The 17,020-nt window shown below is 44.7% G+C and overlaps 2 protein-coding genes and 1 non-coding gene across 10 annotated transcripts in view; 2 read left to right on the forward strand and 1 right to left on the reverse strand.

The window, feature by feature from the left end:
- KIF2C (kinesin family member 2C) overlaps positions 1 to 12,044 on the forward strand; it is a 53,880-nt gene extending 41,836 nt beyond the window's left edge. For 2 of the 3 annotated variants that reach the window (XM_054037011.1, XM_054037013.1), the window contains 5 exons: positions 594 to 661; positions 7,215 to 7,326; positions 8,256 to 8,372; positions 8,749 to 8,872; positions 11,579 to 12,044. In XM_054037011.1, the coding sequence (XP_053892986.1) occupies positions 594 to 661; positions 7,215 to 7,326; positions 8,256 to 8,372; positions 8,749 to 8,872; positions 11,579 to 11,658 (501 nt within the window). In that variant the 3' untranslated portion in view covers positions 11,659 to 12,044. The remainder of the gene's footprint in view (positions 1 to 593; positions 662 to 7,214; positions 7,327 to 8,255; positions 8,373 to 8,748; positions 8,873 to 11,578) is intronic. The other variant, XM_054037012.1, reaches the window with a different exon arrangement.
- A 2,231-nt stretch (positions 12,045 to 14,275) lies between these two features.
- Positions 14,276 to 17,020, reverse strand: part of ARMH1 (armadillo like helical domain containing 1) — a 56,924-nt gene continuing 54,179 nt past the window's right edge. For 5 of the 6 annotated variants that reach the window (XM_054037016.1, XM_054037020.1, XM_054037018.1 and 2 more), the window contains 2 exons: positions 15,492 to 15,609; positions 14,276 to 15,151 (listed from right to left, as the gene is read on the reverse strand). In XM_054037016.1, the coding sequence (XP_053892991.1) occupies positions 15,132 to 15,151; positions 15,492 to 15,609 (138 nt within the window). In that variant the 3' untranslated portion in view covers positions 14,276 to 15,131. Of the gene's footprint in view, positions 15,152 to 15,491; positions 15,610 to 16,270; positions 16,688 to 17,020 lie in introns of those variants that run through there. The other variant, XM_054037017.1, reaches the window with a different exon arrangement.
- LOC128842612 (U1 spliceosomal RNA) lies at positions 16,521 to 16,684 on the forward strand. Its single transcript, XR_008446043.1, has one exon. It is a non-coding gene; the product is annotated as a U1 spliceosomal RNA (small nuclear RNA).

The following is a 17,020-nucleotide window of genomic DNA, read 5'->3' on the forward strand; positions in this document are numbered from 1 at the left end:
TACTTAGTGTGGGCCAACTCTGACAAGTGACTCGGTGGTTTCATATTTGTCTTGGTGACTCCAGGCCAAATTGGATAATTTCACGAGTGAAAAGAGGTTTACCTTCTTTCCTTGCATCAGAAAGCTGGTTCTTGGCTGGTGATGAGCCAGAAAGGCTGTGCATTCAGAGTTTAGATATTGCTTTATAAATACATGAACCAGAAAGTCCGTGAAATCTGCTGCCCATCCCACAGCTTTACAGGGATAAAAGTTAGTGAACTTTCTTGAGTCAAATCCCTGATGCTTCTGAGTAACCGCTGGGAGCAGGGCCAGAGTAAATTGCTGAGTAAACTTGCACTTACTCCTGAATGCTGACTGAGACAGCATTTTACTCGGATAGAACATTAGTGCCCTTTCAGAAGCCCAAATGAGCCAGTGGCAGAGCTGGGAATAGAAACCAAATTCCCAGTTTTAAGACTTTCTGTAGCGGTCAAAACTTCGTGCAGTGTTCTAGGAATAGTTTTGCTTTCTAGAGAGCCTTTGTCTTGTCAGGTAAAGCATTGATCAGTAAGCAAAAGCTTGACACCTGCTTATTATCTTCCATTTGTTTTCAGATTGCAATGATTTCCCCAGGCATGAGTTCGTGTGAGTACACCTTAAACACCCTGAGATATGCTGACAGGTAATGGCCTTTCTCACTTGTATCAGAGGGGTAGCCGTGTTAGTCTGAATCTGTAAAAAGCAACAGAGGGTCCTGTGGCACCTTTAAGTGTACATCTATACTTACTTCCTGGTCCGGATGTAAGCGATCGATCTTCTGGGATCGATTTATTGCGTCTTGTCTAGACGCGATAGATCGATCCCGGAAGTGCTTGCCATCGATGCCGGTACTCCTGCTCGGCGAGAGGAGTACACGGCATCGACGGGGGAGCCTGCCTGCCGCGTCTGGACCCGCGGTAAGTTCGGACTAAGGTACTTCGAATTCAGCTACGTTATTAACGTAGCTGAATTTGCGTACCTTAGTCCGAAGTGGGGGGTTAGTGTGGACCAGGCCAAAAACTTGCATCTGAAGAAGTGAGGTTCTTACCCACGAAAGCTTATGCTCCCAATACTTCTGCTAGTCTTAAAGGTGCCACAGGACCCTCTGTTGCTTTCTCACTTGTGAATTTCTTCTCCCATTGCAATGGGGATCATGACTCTCTAACTCCCGAGCAAACATTTTTGTCGCCCGCCTTAGGTCACTCTTCAGAGCAGCTTGGTTTTCTATGTTTGTTCTGACTCCAGGTCAAATCTGCTCAATCAAAATGGGTTCTAAAAGCCAACTTAGAGCCTTCCTGGCTAGGGCATAATTACCAATAAAGAGAATGCATTGAAACCTTGGTTACGTTTCCTAGCTTTCAGGTTAGGATTGCACTTTAAAAATGGCCTGAGAAGTGAAAACAGGATTTGTTCCCTCTTCTGCTGCTTGCAGTTGTATAGAAGCCAAAAGGGGAGAGTGGAGGGGTTTAAAAAAATTTGCCTGCCTTTACCTTAGAAGGATCAGGAAGGTGAAGTCTTGCCTTCAAGGCTGATAGCAGGCCAGGGGAGAACTCAGAAATGCCCAGGCCATGTCTGGTTGGTTTTTCTTCCTGCTATTTGTCAGGTATTAGTAAAATGAGTGTTTATTTTAAGCTGCCTGGATACAAATTGCTTCACTTCGTATCCAATGTTGTACCAACTAGCACTTAAGGCTATTTTCCAGGGGAAAAACTGTTTGGACAAGACCTGAATTTCTCTGGTGAGAGAAAAAGCAAACTCTTTTTTGGAAAAACCCAAACCTTTCAGGCCTTTTATACTTTGTCGAAAGGAATCAAAAGGGCACAAACTCTAGTGTTTTCTTGTTGCAGGTCATCAAAGGCAAACTGCAGAGTGACTATCTAATTTAAAATTACATTAAATTTATGTACCAGTTGTGTTGGGGTACTCTTGCAAATAATGCCAAATCTCCTGAATGGTCCCTTTGCCCTACAAAGCTGGCTAAAGGGATGTGTAGCCCATAAATCTGTATGTTAACTTGCCAAGCTGTCTGGAGTTTTTTTAAGTTGTAATTGTTGGCTAAGGCATTAGGCAGCGTCTCATCTGGTTGGGAGATGTAGTTGGTAGAAGATCATCGGTAGCTGGTGATTGATGTTGATGGCACATCTGATCAAATCAGAATGGTCCTGAATGCTACTGACTTTTAAACAGTAGTTAGTATCCCACAGACTTATTAGTGTCAACCTTGCAGCACGAACTTAAATATTTACGGCCCTCATTACCGTAGTATCTGAGTGCCTCACAATCTTTAATATAGTTGTCCTCACAATGCCCCATTCAGGTGGTAGTATTCCCACTTCAGATGGGGGAAAATGAGGCACAGAGCTGACTTGCCTGTGATCACACAGGAAGTTTGTGGCAAAACAGGGAATTCAACCCAGGTCTTTGTAGTCACAATCTAACCCTAGCCACTGGACTATCTTTCCTCTCTTCCACTCAGTTTAGTGACTTGTTGAATTCTTATTTCTCTCTAGTCTGAGAAATTTAATAGCACTGCATTCAATCTCATAAAGTGAGCACTGTACGCTTTGTATTCTGTATTGCAATTGAAATCAATATATTTGAAAATGTAGAAAAATATCAAAAAATATTTATAATTTAAATTGGTTTTCTAGTGTTTAACAGTGCGATTTTAAAACTGATTAATCACGACTTTTAAAATCTAATTTGTTTTGTGTTAATCGCTTGAGTTAACTGTGATTAACTGACCTCCTGATTAGGAGCCATTAGAAAAGGAATAAATAATCAGACCGAAAATATCATAATACCACTACATAAATCCCTGGTGTGCCCACGCCTCAAGTACTGCATGTAGTTCTGACTGCCCCATCTCAAAAAGATGTTAGAATTGGAGAAGGTACAGAGAAGGGCAATACAAATGATTAGGGGTTTAGGACAGCTTCCATATGAAGAGATTAAAAAGGGACCTGTTAGCTTAGAAAAGAGATGACAACTGAGAGGGAGGATATGATAGAGGACTATGAAATCATAAATGGTGTGGAGAAAATGTCCCCTCCCCTCCCCCCAAGGGTCACCCAACAAAATTAATAGCAAGTTTAAAACCAAGAAAAGGAAGTACAATGTTGCCAGGGTGTTGTGAAAGCCAAAGGTATAACTGGGTTAAAAAAAGAACTAGATACATTCATGGAGGATAAGTCTGTCAGTGGCTATTAGCCAAAATGGTCAGGGATGCAACCTCATGCTTTGGGTGTCCCTAAGCCTCTGACTGCCAGATGCTGGGACTGGATGACAGGATGGATCACTTGATAACTGGTCTGGTCTGTTGATTCCCTCTAAAGCATCTGGCACTGGCTGTTGTCCAAAGATAGGAAGATGGATTAGATGGATCATTGGTCTGACCCAGCTTGGGTTGGACATTTTTTAAATTCGTGGGTCCAAATAACCTGCAACAAGAGTGTTGTGTGTGTTGTTTTCTCTCCTCCCCCCCCCCCCCCCCCCCCCCCCCCGAGCTTGCTGGTCTGACTTTTTTTTTTTTTTTTTTTTTTTCCTCAAGAAGTCTTGGGGCACTGGGGAAGTCCCAGAAAATGGGAAAACACTAATATTGTGCCAATTTTTAAAAGGGTAAATGGGCTGACCTGGGTAACTATAGACCTGTCAGACTGATGAGGTGGCTAATGGGGGACTCTATTTTTAAAGAATTAAAGGTAGATAATAGAACTAATGCAAATCAATGTGGGTTTATGGAAAATAGATCCTGTCAAACTCACTTAATTTTTTTGAGATTACAAGTTTGATTGGTAAGGGTAATTGTGTTTGATGTAATATACTTAGATTTCCGTAAGGCTGTTTAAATGTCATGCAGTATCAAGTAAGATTAAAAAACCAGAACAGTACACATTAAGTGGATTAAAAACTGGCTAACTGATGGCTCTCAATGTAATTGTAAAAGGGGAATGGTCTTTAAGCAGGTGTGTTTCCAGCAGGGTCCAACAGGCACCTGTTCTTGGCCCTGTGCCATTTAACATTTTTCTCAATGACCTGGAAGAAAAAATAAAATCACTGAATGTTTGCAGATGATCCAAAAATTGGGGAAGTGGTAAATAATGAAGAGAACAGATTACTAATTCAGAGCGATCAGAATCGCTTAGTTAACTGGGCACAAGCAAACAATGCATTTTTAATAGGTCTAAATGCTAATGCATAAATCTAGGAACAAAGAATGTAGCCCATACTTACAGGATGTGGGTGACTCTCTACTGGGAAGCAGTGATCCTGAACAAGATTTGGGGGGTCATGAGGGATAATCAGCTGAACCTGACCTCCCAAGGTGACACTGGCCAAAATTGCTAATGGGATGTTGAGATGCATAAACCGGAATCTCAAATAAGAACAGACAGGTTATTTTACTTCTGTATGTGGCACTGGTGTGACCACTGCTGGAATATTGTCCAGTTTCTGATGCCCACAATTCAAGAAGGCTGATAAATTGAAGTTCAGAGAAGAGCCTTCAGAATGATTAAAGCAACAGAGGGTCCTGTGGCACCTTTAAGACTAACATAAGTATTGGGAGCATAAGCTTTCGTGGGTAAGAACCTCACTTCTTCAGATGCAAGAATGATTAAGGCATTTTTTCTAATCCTTTGAGCTTCTTGAGCTTCAGCTGGGCTTTAAACTATTTAGTTTAACAAAGGGAAGGTTAAAGGGGGACTTGATTACAGACTGTAAATATCTATGGGGGAAAATGGGCTCTCCAATTTTTCATGAAAAGGTCTAACGTGATCCAGTGGCTAGACACATTCGGACTGAAAATAAGATGTACGTTTTTTATTGGTGAGAATAATTAATTAACCATTGGAACAATTTACCAAGGGCAGTGGTGGATTTCTCCATCTCCGACTAATTTTAAATCAAAATTGGATCTTTTTTTTTTTTTTTTAAATCTGCTCTAGGAATTATTTTGGCAGTTCTATGGCCTGTGTTAGACAGGAGGTCTGACTAGATGGATCAGAATGGTTTCTTCTGGCCTTGGAATCTGGGGGTGAGGGGAGAAATCCCACTGATGCAGAACTTGTCACTTTTGGATGATGCCTGATGTTAAAGATCAGGCACCTGCTCTCCACAGGTTTCTATTCCTCTGCAGTCTTCCTTTCTGCAACTTTCCCCAGTATCCCACGAAAGGCCATTAATTATCAAAACCTTATGAAGGGAGCGGTCTCTAGTTCATAGATGTAGATCTGCTGCAATCATTTTCTACTGAGGTGTTAAATAGCGTTTTCTTTTGTCTTGGATAATCTCTTTGGGTAGACTGTGACTATTGCTAATCTTGACACATGTTCCTACATGCTTCCAAATCTGATGTTCCACTTTCAGGTCATTGATCATAATACCTCTTTTCCCCAGTCTCTAAATTCCTATGTTTCGTATATGGGTGTTGGGAGGTGATGGTAACAGCTGCAGTTGCTCTGAGATGGAATCTTCTTTCACACTGACCTTACTTGGGCCTGGTCTATGCTACAGAGTTGGGTCGCTGTAAGCTGCCTTACGTTGACCTAATTACGTCCGTGTCCACACTACAGCCTTGCTCCTACTGATGTAAGTGCCCAACTACACTGACGTAATAACTCTGCCTCCAGGAGAGGCATAGTGCTTATATCCGTGTGGTCAGGGCAATCCAGTGTCTACCCAGACACTGGCTTACAACTGCCCATGTCAATTTCACAGCTCTGCTCTGCAGCAGGGGGCTCACAGCTGGAGCCACGAAATTGACAAGAGAGGTTGGGAGGCTCCCTACTAGGAAATTGAGCCCTGCATGGAGCTCACAGCTGCCCTCTCCCTGCCAGCTGGGCTCACAGCTGGAGTCTCCTATCCCCCACCCTGAGGTGACCGCCTCAGCTGTAAGACTGGCGCTGGGCTCGGCTCAATTTCACAGCAGAAAGCCTACCAGCCTGCTGTGTCAATTTCAGAGCTTCAGCTGTGAGCCCCCTGGCTGCTGTGAGCCTGAGGCAGTCATGACATTGACAAGAAAGGCTTGTAGGTTCCCTATGGCGAACCCTATGCTGTGCTCACAGCTCAGACTGTCACCCTGAAGTGGGTGGGGGGCTCCAGCTGGAGCCTGGCTACTGCCTGGGCTCTCAGCAGCCCCCCCTCCCACCCCTGTCTGTTAAGTCAATGCAAGCGCTCCTAGTGAGGATGCACACCACCGACAGGAGGAGGGTAGTGTGGACATGAAAAACTGCAGTAATTACTGCAGTGGCTGTACGTTGACTTAAGTTTGTAGTGTAGACATTCCCTTAGTCCAGTTTCCTTATGCCAACGCCATTCAAACAACTTCTAGGTGTAACACTGGAGAAAGGTCACTGCACTATAACCATCTAGTGCCTGTTGTGTGCCCAATTGCATACCGGGGGTGGGGAGGGGAGTGCAGTATATGAAATATACTATGGCAGGTTTAACTGCCATAAGTGGCTTTAAAGCTCTTTAAGAAAATACCTAAATCTGGATACTGACTGCATGGAGCTGAGAAGCAGAGTTTTGATGCCTTTCAGCCGTCCACCACGGAGCCATAACATTTGAATAAATGGTTCCAATAATCACAAGTGTCCCTTGCTCAGATTATTCATGGTTATGGGAAAAAGGAGCTGGTGGGTTGATTTGGTGACCATCCCCCCTTCCAGGTAGGTTACAGCTAATTTAGTACTGAGTATTCAAGTCACAGCCTCTGTCTTGAAGCAGCTCATAAAGCAAATGTTTAGCATTTAGGTCAGCTAACCCCAATGACTGCTTAAAGTCCTAGCTGGTAATGACATGTCAGTTTGGGAAGTTCGTCTACAGTTAAAGTTCAACTGACAGTTTTCAGTGTTGCCGACCACCTTGGCAGTTTGTCTCTGATAGAAACAGTGGCTTGATTAGACACAAGTCCTAGAAGCCAGGTAGACCTATACTGATGAGGCACCTTGGGAGAAGCACCTCCCAATTGTTAAGGAATTTAACCTCCCAACACCCCTAGGAGGGTTTTTGCTACCCGTGTGTGTGCTGTGTGGGGAGATAACGTTCAAGGCTGTCAACATGGCATCTTTCTCCGAGCCGAATGCTGGCTTGGAGAGGTCTGGAAGTAGCAGTAACTATTTAAGGTGACCCTTACCAAGTAACAGTTTGGGGCAAAGCAGACTTTGTCATAAAGCAGTCTTCCTCCTGTGCAGAGTGAAAGAGCTCAGTCCTTACAATGGTGGGAGTGGTGAGATGCAGAATTGTATGGAAACGGAGAATGAGGAACTGGACAGCAGTGAAGAAGAGTCAAGTCTTCAGCATGACGTATGTTGATACACTCTATAGTTAATGGCTATCCCTCACTTCAGTTTATGAAATCTACTTCAGAGACCAAATAACCAGCGCTAGGTACTATGCTACCAAAAGCTAGTAATGCAAACCTCAAAGCAAAAACTATGCTCTTGATGCAAAATTGCAAAAGCATCTAAATAGGTACATTTGTGCTAAAAAAAAAAAAAAAAAAATTGGAAAAATAAAAACAAACCATAGATTGTAGTAAATGATTTGGTCTCTTACACTATAAAGTAAGTTCATCTGTGTATACATTTGGGTTACTAAAAACAAACTTTATCACAGGGCATCGCACAAACAAAAACATCCAGAAAATATCCGTGTACAGATTAAAAAAAAAATCCTTGGGCATCTAAATTACAAACTTGTCCGTTGCATGCTAGTTACCCATATAGGGTAGATTGAAGTGCAATCAACTATAGAGATGTTCTAAAGACTACTAGCCAAGCCAGGTCTAACCGTTATTAAACTGATTTTGCTTAATATACACCCGTGGCTTAAAATTTCCCATTAATATATGGCTAAACTTGATTATTGTGTAAAAGCAAATCTATCATTATTGTATACTTTGTTAATATAATAGCATCTTATCACAAATGTGCACAAAATTCAATGAATGGGCAAAAATCTATTTTGCAGTCTAGTATCTTTCACACTAAACTTCAAAGTTTAAAATTATTGGTTACATTTCAGAATTATTTAAATTTGCAATATCTACTTAAAGCAGGGGTAATAACCCCCCCCCCCCCCCCCCCCCCCACACACACACACACTATTTTAAGCCTCAGACAGTGAACGTAGCCAAGCAGCTAGGAGTAACCGGCTTTGGGAACAGAATTTGGAGGCTCAAAGAACAATTTCTCTATACTTATCAGGGATTTGTTTCTTCCCATGAACACTAGCTCTCCAAGGAGGAGGAAGAGGAGTTGTCTCCCCATATGTCCAGTTTCCGTGAAGCCATGACTCAGATTAGTGAACTGGAGGAGAAGGCTGTAGAAGAACTCAGAGAAATGAGACAGGTATGTTTGACGATTCGGGTGAGCCCAAGTTGTCTTCTGCATATTGATATCAACTTGCCATATTTGAGTAAACTGTGTTTGGGCGTTCTAGGAACTGGGATTGTGATGCACATGGGAATTAAGTGTTAAAGAATGTTCACCTTTTGCTCATTAGTGACTTATTCTAGCTGTTTCTTTCCCACCCTCTCAAGGTAAACTGGCTTGTGGTAATGTCTAGCCGCTACCAGTTACAACCTTCAGATAGCTGGTGCTGGCATTGGCAACGGACTGTCTTCAGAAGCTCCGATCTGCTTAACAGAAGCATAGGACGTGCCATGAAAACATTCTGAACTTGCACAAAACCACTTCCTAATCAATGTCACTTTTCTAAATCTAGAAGATGACTGAACTCAATGACCTGTTGGAAATGACAGAGCAACCAGACTATGATCTGGAGACATTTGTGAACAGAGCCAGATGCTTCATAAAGGAAGGATCAAGAAATTTCATCAGCATGGGAGGTAAGCTGGGACTACTTCAGAGCTTGCTGTCAATGCATACCTTCGAAGCCCTCTTAGTGGGACTTCCTTGTAAAATATTCTGGGATCCTTCTGGATACAACTCATCCTCTTCCACTGCCTCCTGTGGTGGGGACAGAGCTGAGGTGATTGTCTAAGCAAATGGTATGTCCTGTTGCCTATTCTTTCCTAAGCAATATTCTGGCTGGTGTCGTCCACTCACTAACCAGTTAGTACAGAAAAATCCTTTCCAAGGGTACAATGTAACTCGGTGATCCACAGTACCCAGCGAAGCCTAGCCAAGGATGCTGAGCGTATCCTGACTTGTCTAGGACATGATCATATGTTTTCCCTTGTCGGAGGGATCAGTGACCGTTTCAAGGTATAGGAATGGATGCTGTATACCCCTGGAAAGCTTGGGATCTCTGCCTTCCATTGATGTATACCAATTATTTTGGTCACTCCCAGGAGAAGGAACATCAGTTTAGACTGGGTCTTAAGTCTGACTTGTAACAGTTGCTGATATGCAGGTTCTAAACATGGCTTGTGGCCGTCTACCACAAGGCAATATTTGTAGCCACTGCAGCGAGCCATGTCGTTCCAGCACCCAGGGCTGGTGTGCACTTTCCTTTTTTTTAAATCCAGGCCATAACACTTGCTGTAGGGACTCAGTTCCCCCCTCTATGTGCATATAACCCAGCTCGCTGGCCCTTCTTCCCAGATCTGTGCAGAATGAATTGCCTTGTATGCTTCTGATACTGTTCTGTACATGTTCCCTAGGCGCTATCTCAGCTACCTTGATTTTTCCCAGAATGCACTAATAGCAACAGTGAGGCAGGCAGCATAATGTGAATGCACACGGTTGACTGGTTGACACATGGTGATGTTGAGGAGCTATTTACATTTTAGCCATGTTTATACCCAGGCCAGACTGTCAGACTGGCTAAACAGTATTTGGAATACTCTTGTCTTTTTGTCCCCACTTCGATATCAACTTGGCTTTAATGGTCCCTATTTGGAAGTACTGGGGCTACATCAAACCCCGAATGCCTTCTGAAGGGTGGAGGCATTAATCTCTGTCCAGGAGCACATGGGAATACTAACTGCTAACTTCATGAGGGACTTGAAGTGAAATGTTTGGGGAGCAAGGTGGTTTCTGTACATAAATATCCTCGCCTCAATCTGCAGCCCTGTGATGTATGGCAGGATCCTGGGAGTCAGCAAGTGGAGCTGATGATTTGGAAGAGGATAAGAACTGCCCCTAGTCTAGCCTCCTCCAGTCCCTGGAGAGGCCGGAGAGGCATGGCATTCTGGGGGCTGCTTTGTGTGGCACAGGTAGAGGAAGTAATGTCGATTACAGCTGGGAGATGAAGCTGCTGATGGGGGAACAGGAGCAGAGGGAAGGAGCCTCTCGGGCCAGGCAGAGAGCCAGATCAGGAGCTGAGGGAGTATGACATTTCATGGTGCAATCCAGAGCAGTGAGGGGCTGTCACCACTCGCCCTGCAACTTGGAGTGCTTTGCTGCTGCAGCTCCCACCTAGGCTTCTGCAGCTCACAGCCTGAGTGTCTGTAAAGCCACAGCCCTGAACCAGCAGCCTGTCAGCAAACACCAGCCACACTCTGGCTTCCACCAGCCTTGGAGGGTGAGCCAACATGCACCTAGTCCCAGATTTCCCCCCAGAAAGGTCTTGCACAGTACAGATATATTAGGTCCATTGCCCTCTATGGGGATCAATACATAACAGCTTGCCACCTTAAATGGAGTTACCTAAATGAGTCACTACACTAGATAAACTTGTTTGGTTCTTTAATCAAAATTAAACTACAAAAAGACCAAGTACAAGTAATGAGGCATAAAAGTTAGAAATGGTAACCAGAAAAACAAACAGAACACTTTCTAAACTTGGTTCAAGGTGAAGTTCTTACTATATGTTTTCAGTACATTGCTGATCAAATTCTCAGACCAGGGTCTGCTCCTGAAGTCCATAAGAGAGAGAGGCCGGGAGAGATCACTTGGTATTTTTGCCCTTATTTTTATAATTCAGTCACCCTTTCAACAGTACTTTCCTGAGAGTGACCCCTACTTACATTTCTTGCCAGCTGAGAGCAAGGAGACATGGAGTCTGGTGGAGGACGGAGGCTTCCTGCTTTTTTTTCCCCTGTGTATGTTGAAATGCAGATTTTCTTTATCCTCTTTCTTCTCTTGTTGTCTGAGGACTCTGTTTATCTCAGTTTGCATATAAGCTATAAACATGCACCCCTTTGTTTGACAGGCCTGTTTGACCAGTTCTACCTAATTGGGCCTATGTGGGTTTGAACATGTGCCTGTAACATTACACATAATGTTGCTATGTACATTTCACCATGATATCATTGACCAGTGAGAAGGAGTTGTTCAAACAATGTACAAAATATGCCTTGTGAGGTAAAGAGGATCACAATAGTGTGTGGGGGGGTGCATCTCCTTGCAGGCAGGTAGGGATAGGAGTCAGGGACTCAAGGTTCTCATCAACCACCCAAGTTCCTGCTGTATTCTTACTTCCCCACCTCCTCCCTGCTCAGCTCCTAGCTCTTCCTGTCCCCTTCAACCGCACAAAACCCAGATTGCAGTATCTGGGCCCGGAACAAAGGTGAAATTGAAACTGTCTCAACCGCTGAAGTCAACGTGTGTCCAAGTCAATCTGCCCCTAACTCCAACCTTCATTGCAGATGTCGTGGAGTCCCTGGCGCTTGCCCTGCAGCTGGAGGAGCAGGCCAGCAAGCAGATGAGTAAGAGGCGGCCTCAGTAAATGTACCAAACCCTGATTCACAACCACCGTTTTTCTCTTCTCTGTATGTGTCTGTTAACTCTGCCTATTTTAAATGTGATACAATAAAGTCTACTTCAGTCAGGTCTACCTGAAGACAAGAGGTCAGAATAGCAGCCTTTGACCAAGCAGTAATTGTTCTAGAAATGCCCCCTTGACAGTGGGGGAGGGGAAACTTGTAGTTCTTCCTGTCATTAGATGCCTCTTCCCCTCATTTAGTGACAATTATCGGCTCTGATGTAACTAGATAAACTTGTGTATGCTAGTGTACATAAACTTTTTTTGCTTCTAGATATATTGTGAAATGGTTTAAAAACTGCAACTCTAGCTGCTTTACAAAGGAAATGGACTACACTTAATTGTAAAAAGAATAAAATAAAGTCTGTATTTTTTTTAAGATGTTTGGCTGGTAGATAAATATTCCTGGATTTATTAACTGACTTGTGGAAAATTCTCTGAAGACCTTCCCTCCAGAACAGACTGGCCTTTATGGCAGAGACTGGCTTTTGGGACTGGTTGGTCATTAAAACCTTTTGACGTTTGTAATGTTTGTATTTAAGTAAAAAAAATCAATTAAAGTATCTGGTCTCTTGGTTTTTGGAAGGGGAACAGGGGATAAGTCTTTGGACTAGTGAATCTCAGCTACAGCCCAGAGTGCCTCAAATCCACTTTATAGCACTTAGCAAAAAATTACTTTTTGAAGTACATCAGAAGCAGGAAGCCTGCTAAACAACCAGTGGGGCCACTGGACAATCAAGATGCTAAAGGAGCACTCAAAGACGGTAAGGCCATTGCAGAGAAACTAAATGAATTATTTGCATTGGTCTTCACATCTGAGGATGAGGGAAATTCCCAAACCCGAGCCATTCTTTTTAGATGACAAATCTGAGGAACTGTCGGAGATTGAGGTGTCATTAGAGGAGGTTTTGGAACAATTGATAAACTAAACAGTAGTAAGTCACCATGACCAGATGGTATTCACCCAAGAGTATTGAAGGAACTCAAATGTGAAATTACAGAACTAACTGTAGTCTATAACCTATCCTTTTTAAATCAGCTTCAGTACCAAATGACGGGAGGATAGCTAATGTGACACCAATTTTTAAAAAGGGCTCCAGAGGTGATACCGGCAATTACAGGCTGGTAAGCCTGACTTCAGTAGCGGGTAAACTGGTTGAAACTATAGTAAAGAACAGAATTGTCATTCATGTGGATGAACATAATTTGTTGGGGAAGAATCAATATGGTTTTTCTAAAGGGGAAATCATGCCTCACCAATCTACTAGAATTCTTTGAGGGGGTCACAAGCATGTGGACAAAGGGGATTCACTGGCTATAGTGTACTTAAATTTTCAGAAAGCCTTTGACAAAGGTCCCTGACCAAAGGCTCTTAAGCAAAGTAAACTGTCATGGGATAAGAGGGAAGATCCTCTCATGGGTTAGTAACTGGTTAAAAGATAGGAAAAAAATGGTCAGTCTTCAGCATGGAGAGAGAGAGAGAGTGGTGTCCCCCAGGGGTCTGTACTGGGACCAGTGCTATTTAACATATTCATAAATGGTCTGGAAAAAGGGGTAAACAATGCAGTGGCAAAATTTGCAGATGATACAAAACAATTTAAGATAGTTAAGTCCCAGGCAGACTGCAAAGAGCTACAAAAGGATCTCTCAAAACTGGGTGACTGGGCAACAAAATGGCAGATGAAATTCAATGTTGATTAAATGCAAAAAAATGCACATTGTATAGTTGGGATTATGTTTTCCATATAAAATGATGGGGTCTAAATTAGCTGTTACCACTCAAGAAAGAGCTCTTGGAGTCATTGTGAATAGTTCTCTGAAAACATCCGCTCAATGTGCAGCAGCAGTCATAAAAGTGAACAATGTTGGGAATCATTAAGAAAGGGATAGATAATAAGACTGACAATATCATGTTGCTTAAGTATAAATTCATCATACACCCACATCTTGAATACTGCATGCAGATGTGGTTGCCCTATCTCAAAAAAATATATTGGGATTCAAAAAGGTTCAGAAAAGGGCAACAAAAATGATTAGGGGTATGAAATGGCTTCTGTATGAGGAGAGATTAATAAGATGGGGACTTTTCAGCTTGGAAAAGAAACAACTAAGTGGGGGATATGATAGAGGTCTGTAAAATCATGACTGGTGTGGAGAAAGTAAATAAGGAAGTGTCATTTACTCAAACACAAGAACTAGGGGTCACCAAATGAAATTAACAGGCAGCAGGTTTAAAACAAGTATTTCTTCATAGTCAACCTGTGGAACTCCTTGCCAGAGGATGTTGTGAAGGCCAAGACTACAACAGGGTTCAAAAAAGAACTAAAGTTCATGGAGGGTCAGTCCATTGATGGCTATTAGCCAAGAGGGGCAGGGATGGTGTCCCTAGCCTCTGTTTGCCAGAAGCTGGGAATGGCAGTGGGATGGATCACTTGATTACCTACAGGCCACAGGTAGTACCCTCTGTTTGTAGCATTACATTTCAACATAGAAAACATGTGGATTACACTAAATTAAGTGCATAGAAATTACTAGCTGGAAACAAAACAATTAAAGAAAATGACATTTGAAAATGTCTCTGAAAGTTATTTTCAACAAGCCTTTATTATATAAACATTGAATTGGCAAGTAACTCGTGCTAAATAAACATGTTGAACCAACAAGCAGGATTAATATCTGTGACAATGTACCCACTGGAAAATATTCTCACCAACATAATGGGAGCCCAAAGCATTCCTAGGCTTAATTTGATGGTTTCACACAAATAGCAAAAAAAATCCCTCATTTTACATTAAAAAAAAAAATTAAATCTAAATAATTTAAAAAACTTTCTTAAACTCCGCAAAAAGACTTCCAGTTTCTTTTGAAATGTATTACAATTTGACACTGATCCTGGGCGAGTGGCCGGGACACTGGGCAGGGGGCTGCTTGGCTCCACACCTAGGGCAGGTGGAGGGTCCTCTGTGGCTCTCCACAGCTGCCCACCCAGCTCTTGCTGTGGCTCAGAGCCGCCCCCACCGGCCAGAGCCAGGTCAGGGAGAGCAACGCTGGTAGCTGTGAGGAGCTGCAGCAGGCCCTCCACCTGCCTTGGGTGGAGGGCCCAAGCAGCCTCTGGCCTGTGTCTCCGCCCCACAGCTTCCTTGCCCAGCATCCCTACCCCCTGCCCAGTGTCCCAGCCCCCCACCCAGGGCAGGTGGAGGATCTGTGCTGCAGTTTTTCACAGCTGCCCACCCAGCTCTTAACATCAGAGCCCTGCATGGATACAAAACTTGTATCTGCATCCACGCTGCTATCCACAGAAATGGTCCAAAGATGCAGACATAAAGCAGATTTGCAGGGCTCTAGAGACGGGCATGGCCCAAGAGGGAGGCAGAGGGCATGGAAGAGGGGAAAGAGGCGAGGCAGAGGAGCTGACCTCATTCTGTTGTTTGAAGTTTTCAGTCCGTGCTTCCTTCCTCTGGAAGAACAAAGCAGAGCCATGAGTCGCAGAGGGGCAGTGACACCAAGGAGCTCTGGCTGCCCCTGGTGTTAATGCTGGGCAGAGTTGTGTGGGGAACCCTCTGGCATCCAGACTCTTACATGGGACGGCACCTGAGCTCCATGCAGGGACCTGGATTCACCCTCTGCTCTGGCCTCTTGCTCCCTGGGCTGGCCCCACACCCATCTGAGGCTCCATTCTCCTCTCCCTTCCACTGGGGGATCCCCACTGACTTAGAAGGGCTGACTCTTGATTTATGCCTGTCTAAGCGAGAGGAGAATTGGTCTCTGAGTCAGCCTTTTCATGACCCCCTACACACCTTCCATGGGCGGCATCCTTTCTGGGCTTGCTAAACTTCCTGGGATGTTCACTTTATTCGATGCCAGAATATCAACCTGTATTGCATCCATGTTCATGTACAAGGTCTTGGCATCTCTCTAGAACCAGCAAAAAAGGTAAGAAGTTAGCAGCTCGCAGGGACTTGAGCAGGCAGCAAGGACACGAGAAGGGCCACCCAGAGAAGAAGGGAAGTTCCTGACAAGCCCCCTCAGAGGGGCAGTCTTGGCAATGACAAGCCAGTGGAGTCCTGGCAGTTTCCTTTTGCCAGTCTCCACACGTCATTGCACTGAGCATAGCCCTCAGCCCGGGGGCTGGCTGGTGTGACCGACTCCTGAGTAGAGAAACCAGCGAGGGGACTGGGAGCCTGTGTTGGATAGTCTTGGCACTCCCCGGTAAATGACTCCTGCTCTCAATGGTCCCTCTTATTTTTTTACATCCATGTGTGGAATGAATTTTGTTATGTGCACCAATATGGAGATGATGTGTGGTGGGGCAGGGGGTTGGACTAGATGACCTCTTGAGGTCCCTTCCAACTCTGATATTCTATGATTCTATGGGGGTGGGGCCGAGGTGTTCGGAGTGTGGGAGGGGGCTCAGAGCTGGGGCACAGGCTTGGGGTGCAGGGGGGGTGAGGGCTCTGGCTGGGGTGTAGGTTCTGGAGTGGGGCCAGGGATGAGGGGTTTGGGAGGGGGTTCAGGGCTGGGGCAGAGGCTTGGGGTGCAGGAGGGTGAGAGCTCTGGCTGGGGGTGTAGGTTCTGGAGTGGGGCCAGGGATGAGGGGTTTGGGGTGCCACGGGGCTGCGGTGGGGAAAGAGGACTCCCCCAGCCCTCTCACTGCAGCAGCCTGAGGCTGGGGGAGAGGTGTCTCTCCCCACTGTGCCTCTGTGCGGCCACACGGCTGCACAGCTTAGAGGGAACTTAGCTCTCCGCTGCTGCAAGGCAGAGGCTGTTCACATTAGAATTGTTTAAGTGAGCGGCTGGCTGTCAGGGCAGGCCCACAAATCAGGGTGTAACCTGTGCTGCAGGGGAGATACCATGATCACGAAGGTGGTTTTCCCAGGGTGAGGCTCATCCATTGCACTGCGGGTGTGCTGACCCCTGCGATTTCCCCAAATGCGGGAAACTCGACTGCATAATTTGTGGTAGTGGGGGACTGCGTTCGCGCTCTCCCCTGGCGCTCGGTTAAGCAAAGGAAGACGAAGTTCAACAGCCATGCACGAGAGGTACATAACAGTCCCAGACTCTCTTCCCTCCATCCCCTCCTGAGGATGGGCCTGGGCTATGAGCACCGTGCAATCAAACTTACAGAGCCAGACACCCACAGGGGGTAAATTGGCACGGCCCTTCTGCAGTTAACAGACCCAGCTGTGTCTCTTTTCGCCAGCTGAGTTTGGCATCTACCACTTCCCCCAAAAGGAAATAAAAGGGAACTGGGAAAGTCTTATTAGGCCCCATTGAGTCGAGCTCGGCCCAGGATTGTTGCCTGCAGGACATTACCTATGGCTTTGTC

Source organism: Malaclemys terrapin, chromosome 8 (assembly GCF_027887155.1).
Source record: "Malaclemys terrapin pileata isolate rMalTer1 chromosome 8, rMalTer1.hap1, whole genome shotgun sequence".
NCBI classification, from domain to species: Eukaryota; Metazoa; Chordata; order Testudines; family Emydidae; genus Malaclemys; species Malaclemys terrapin.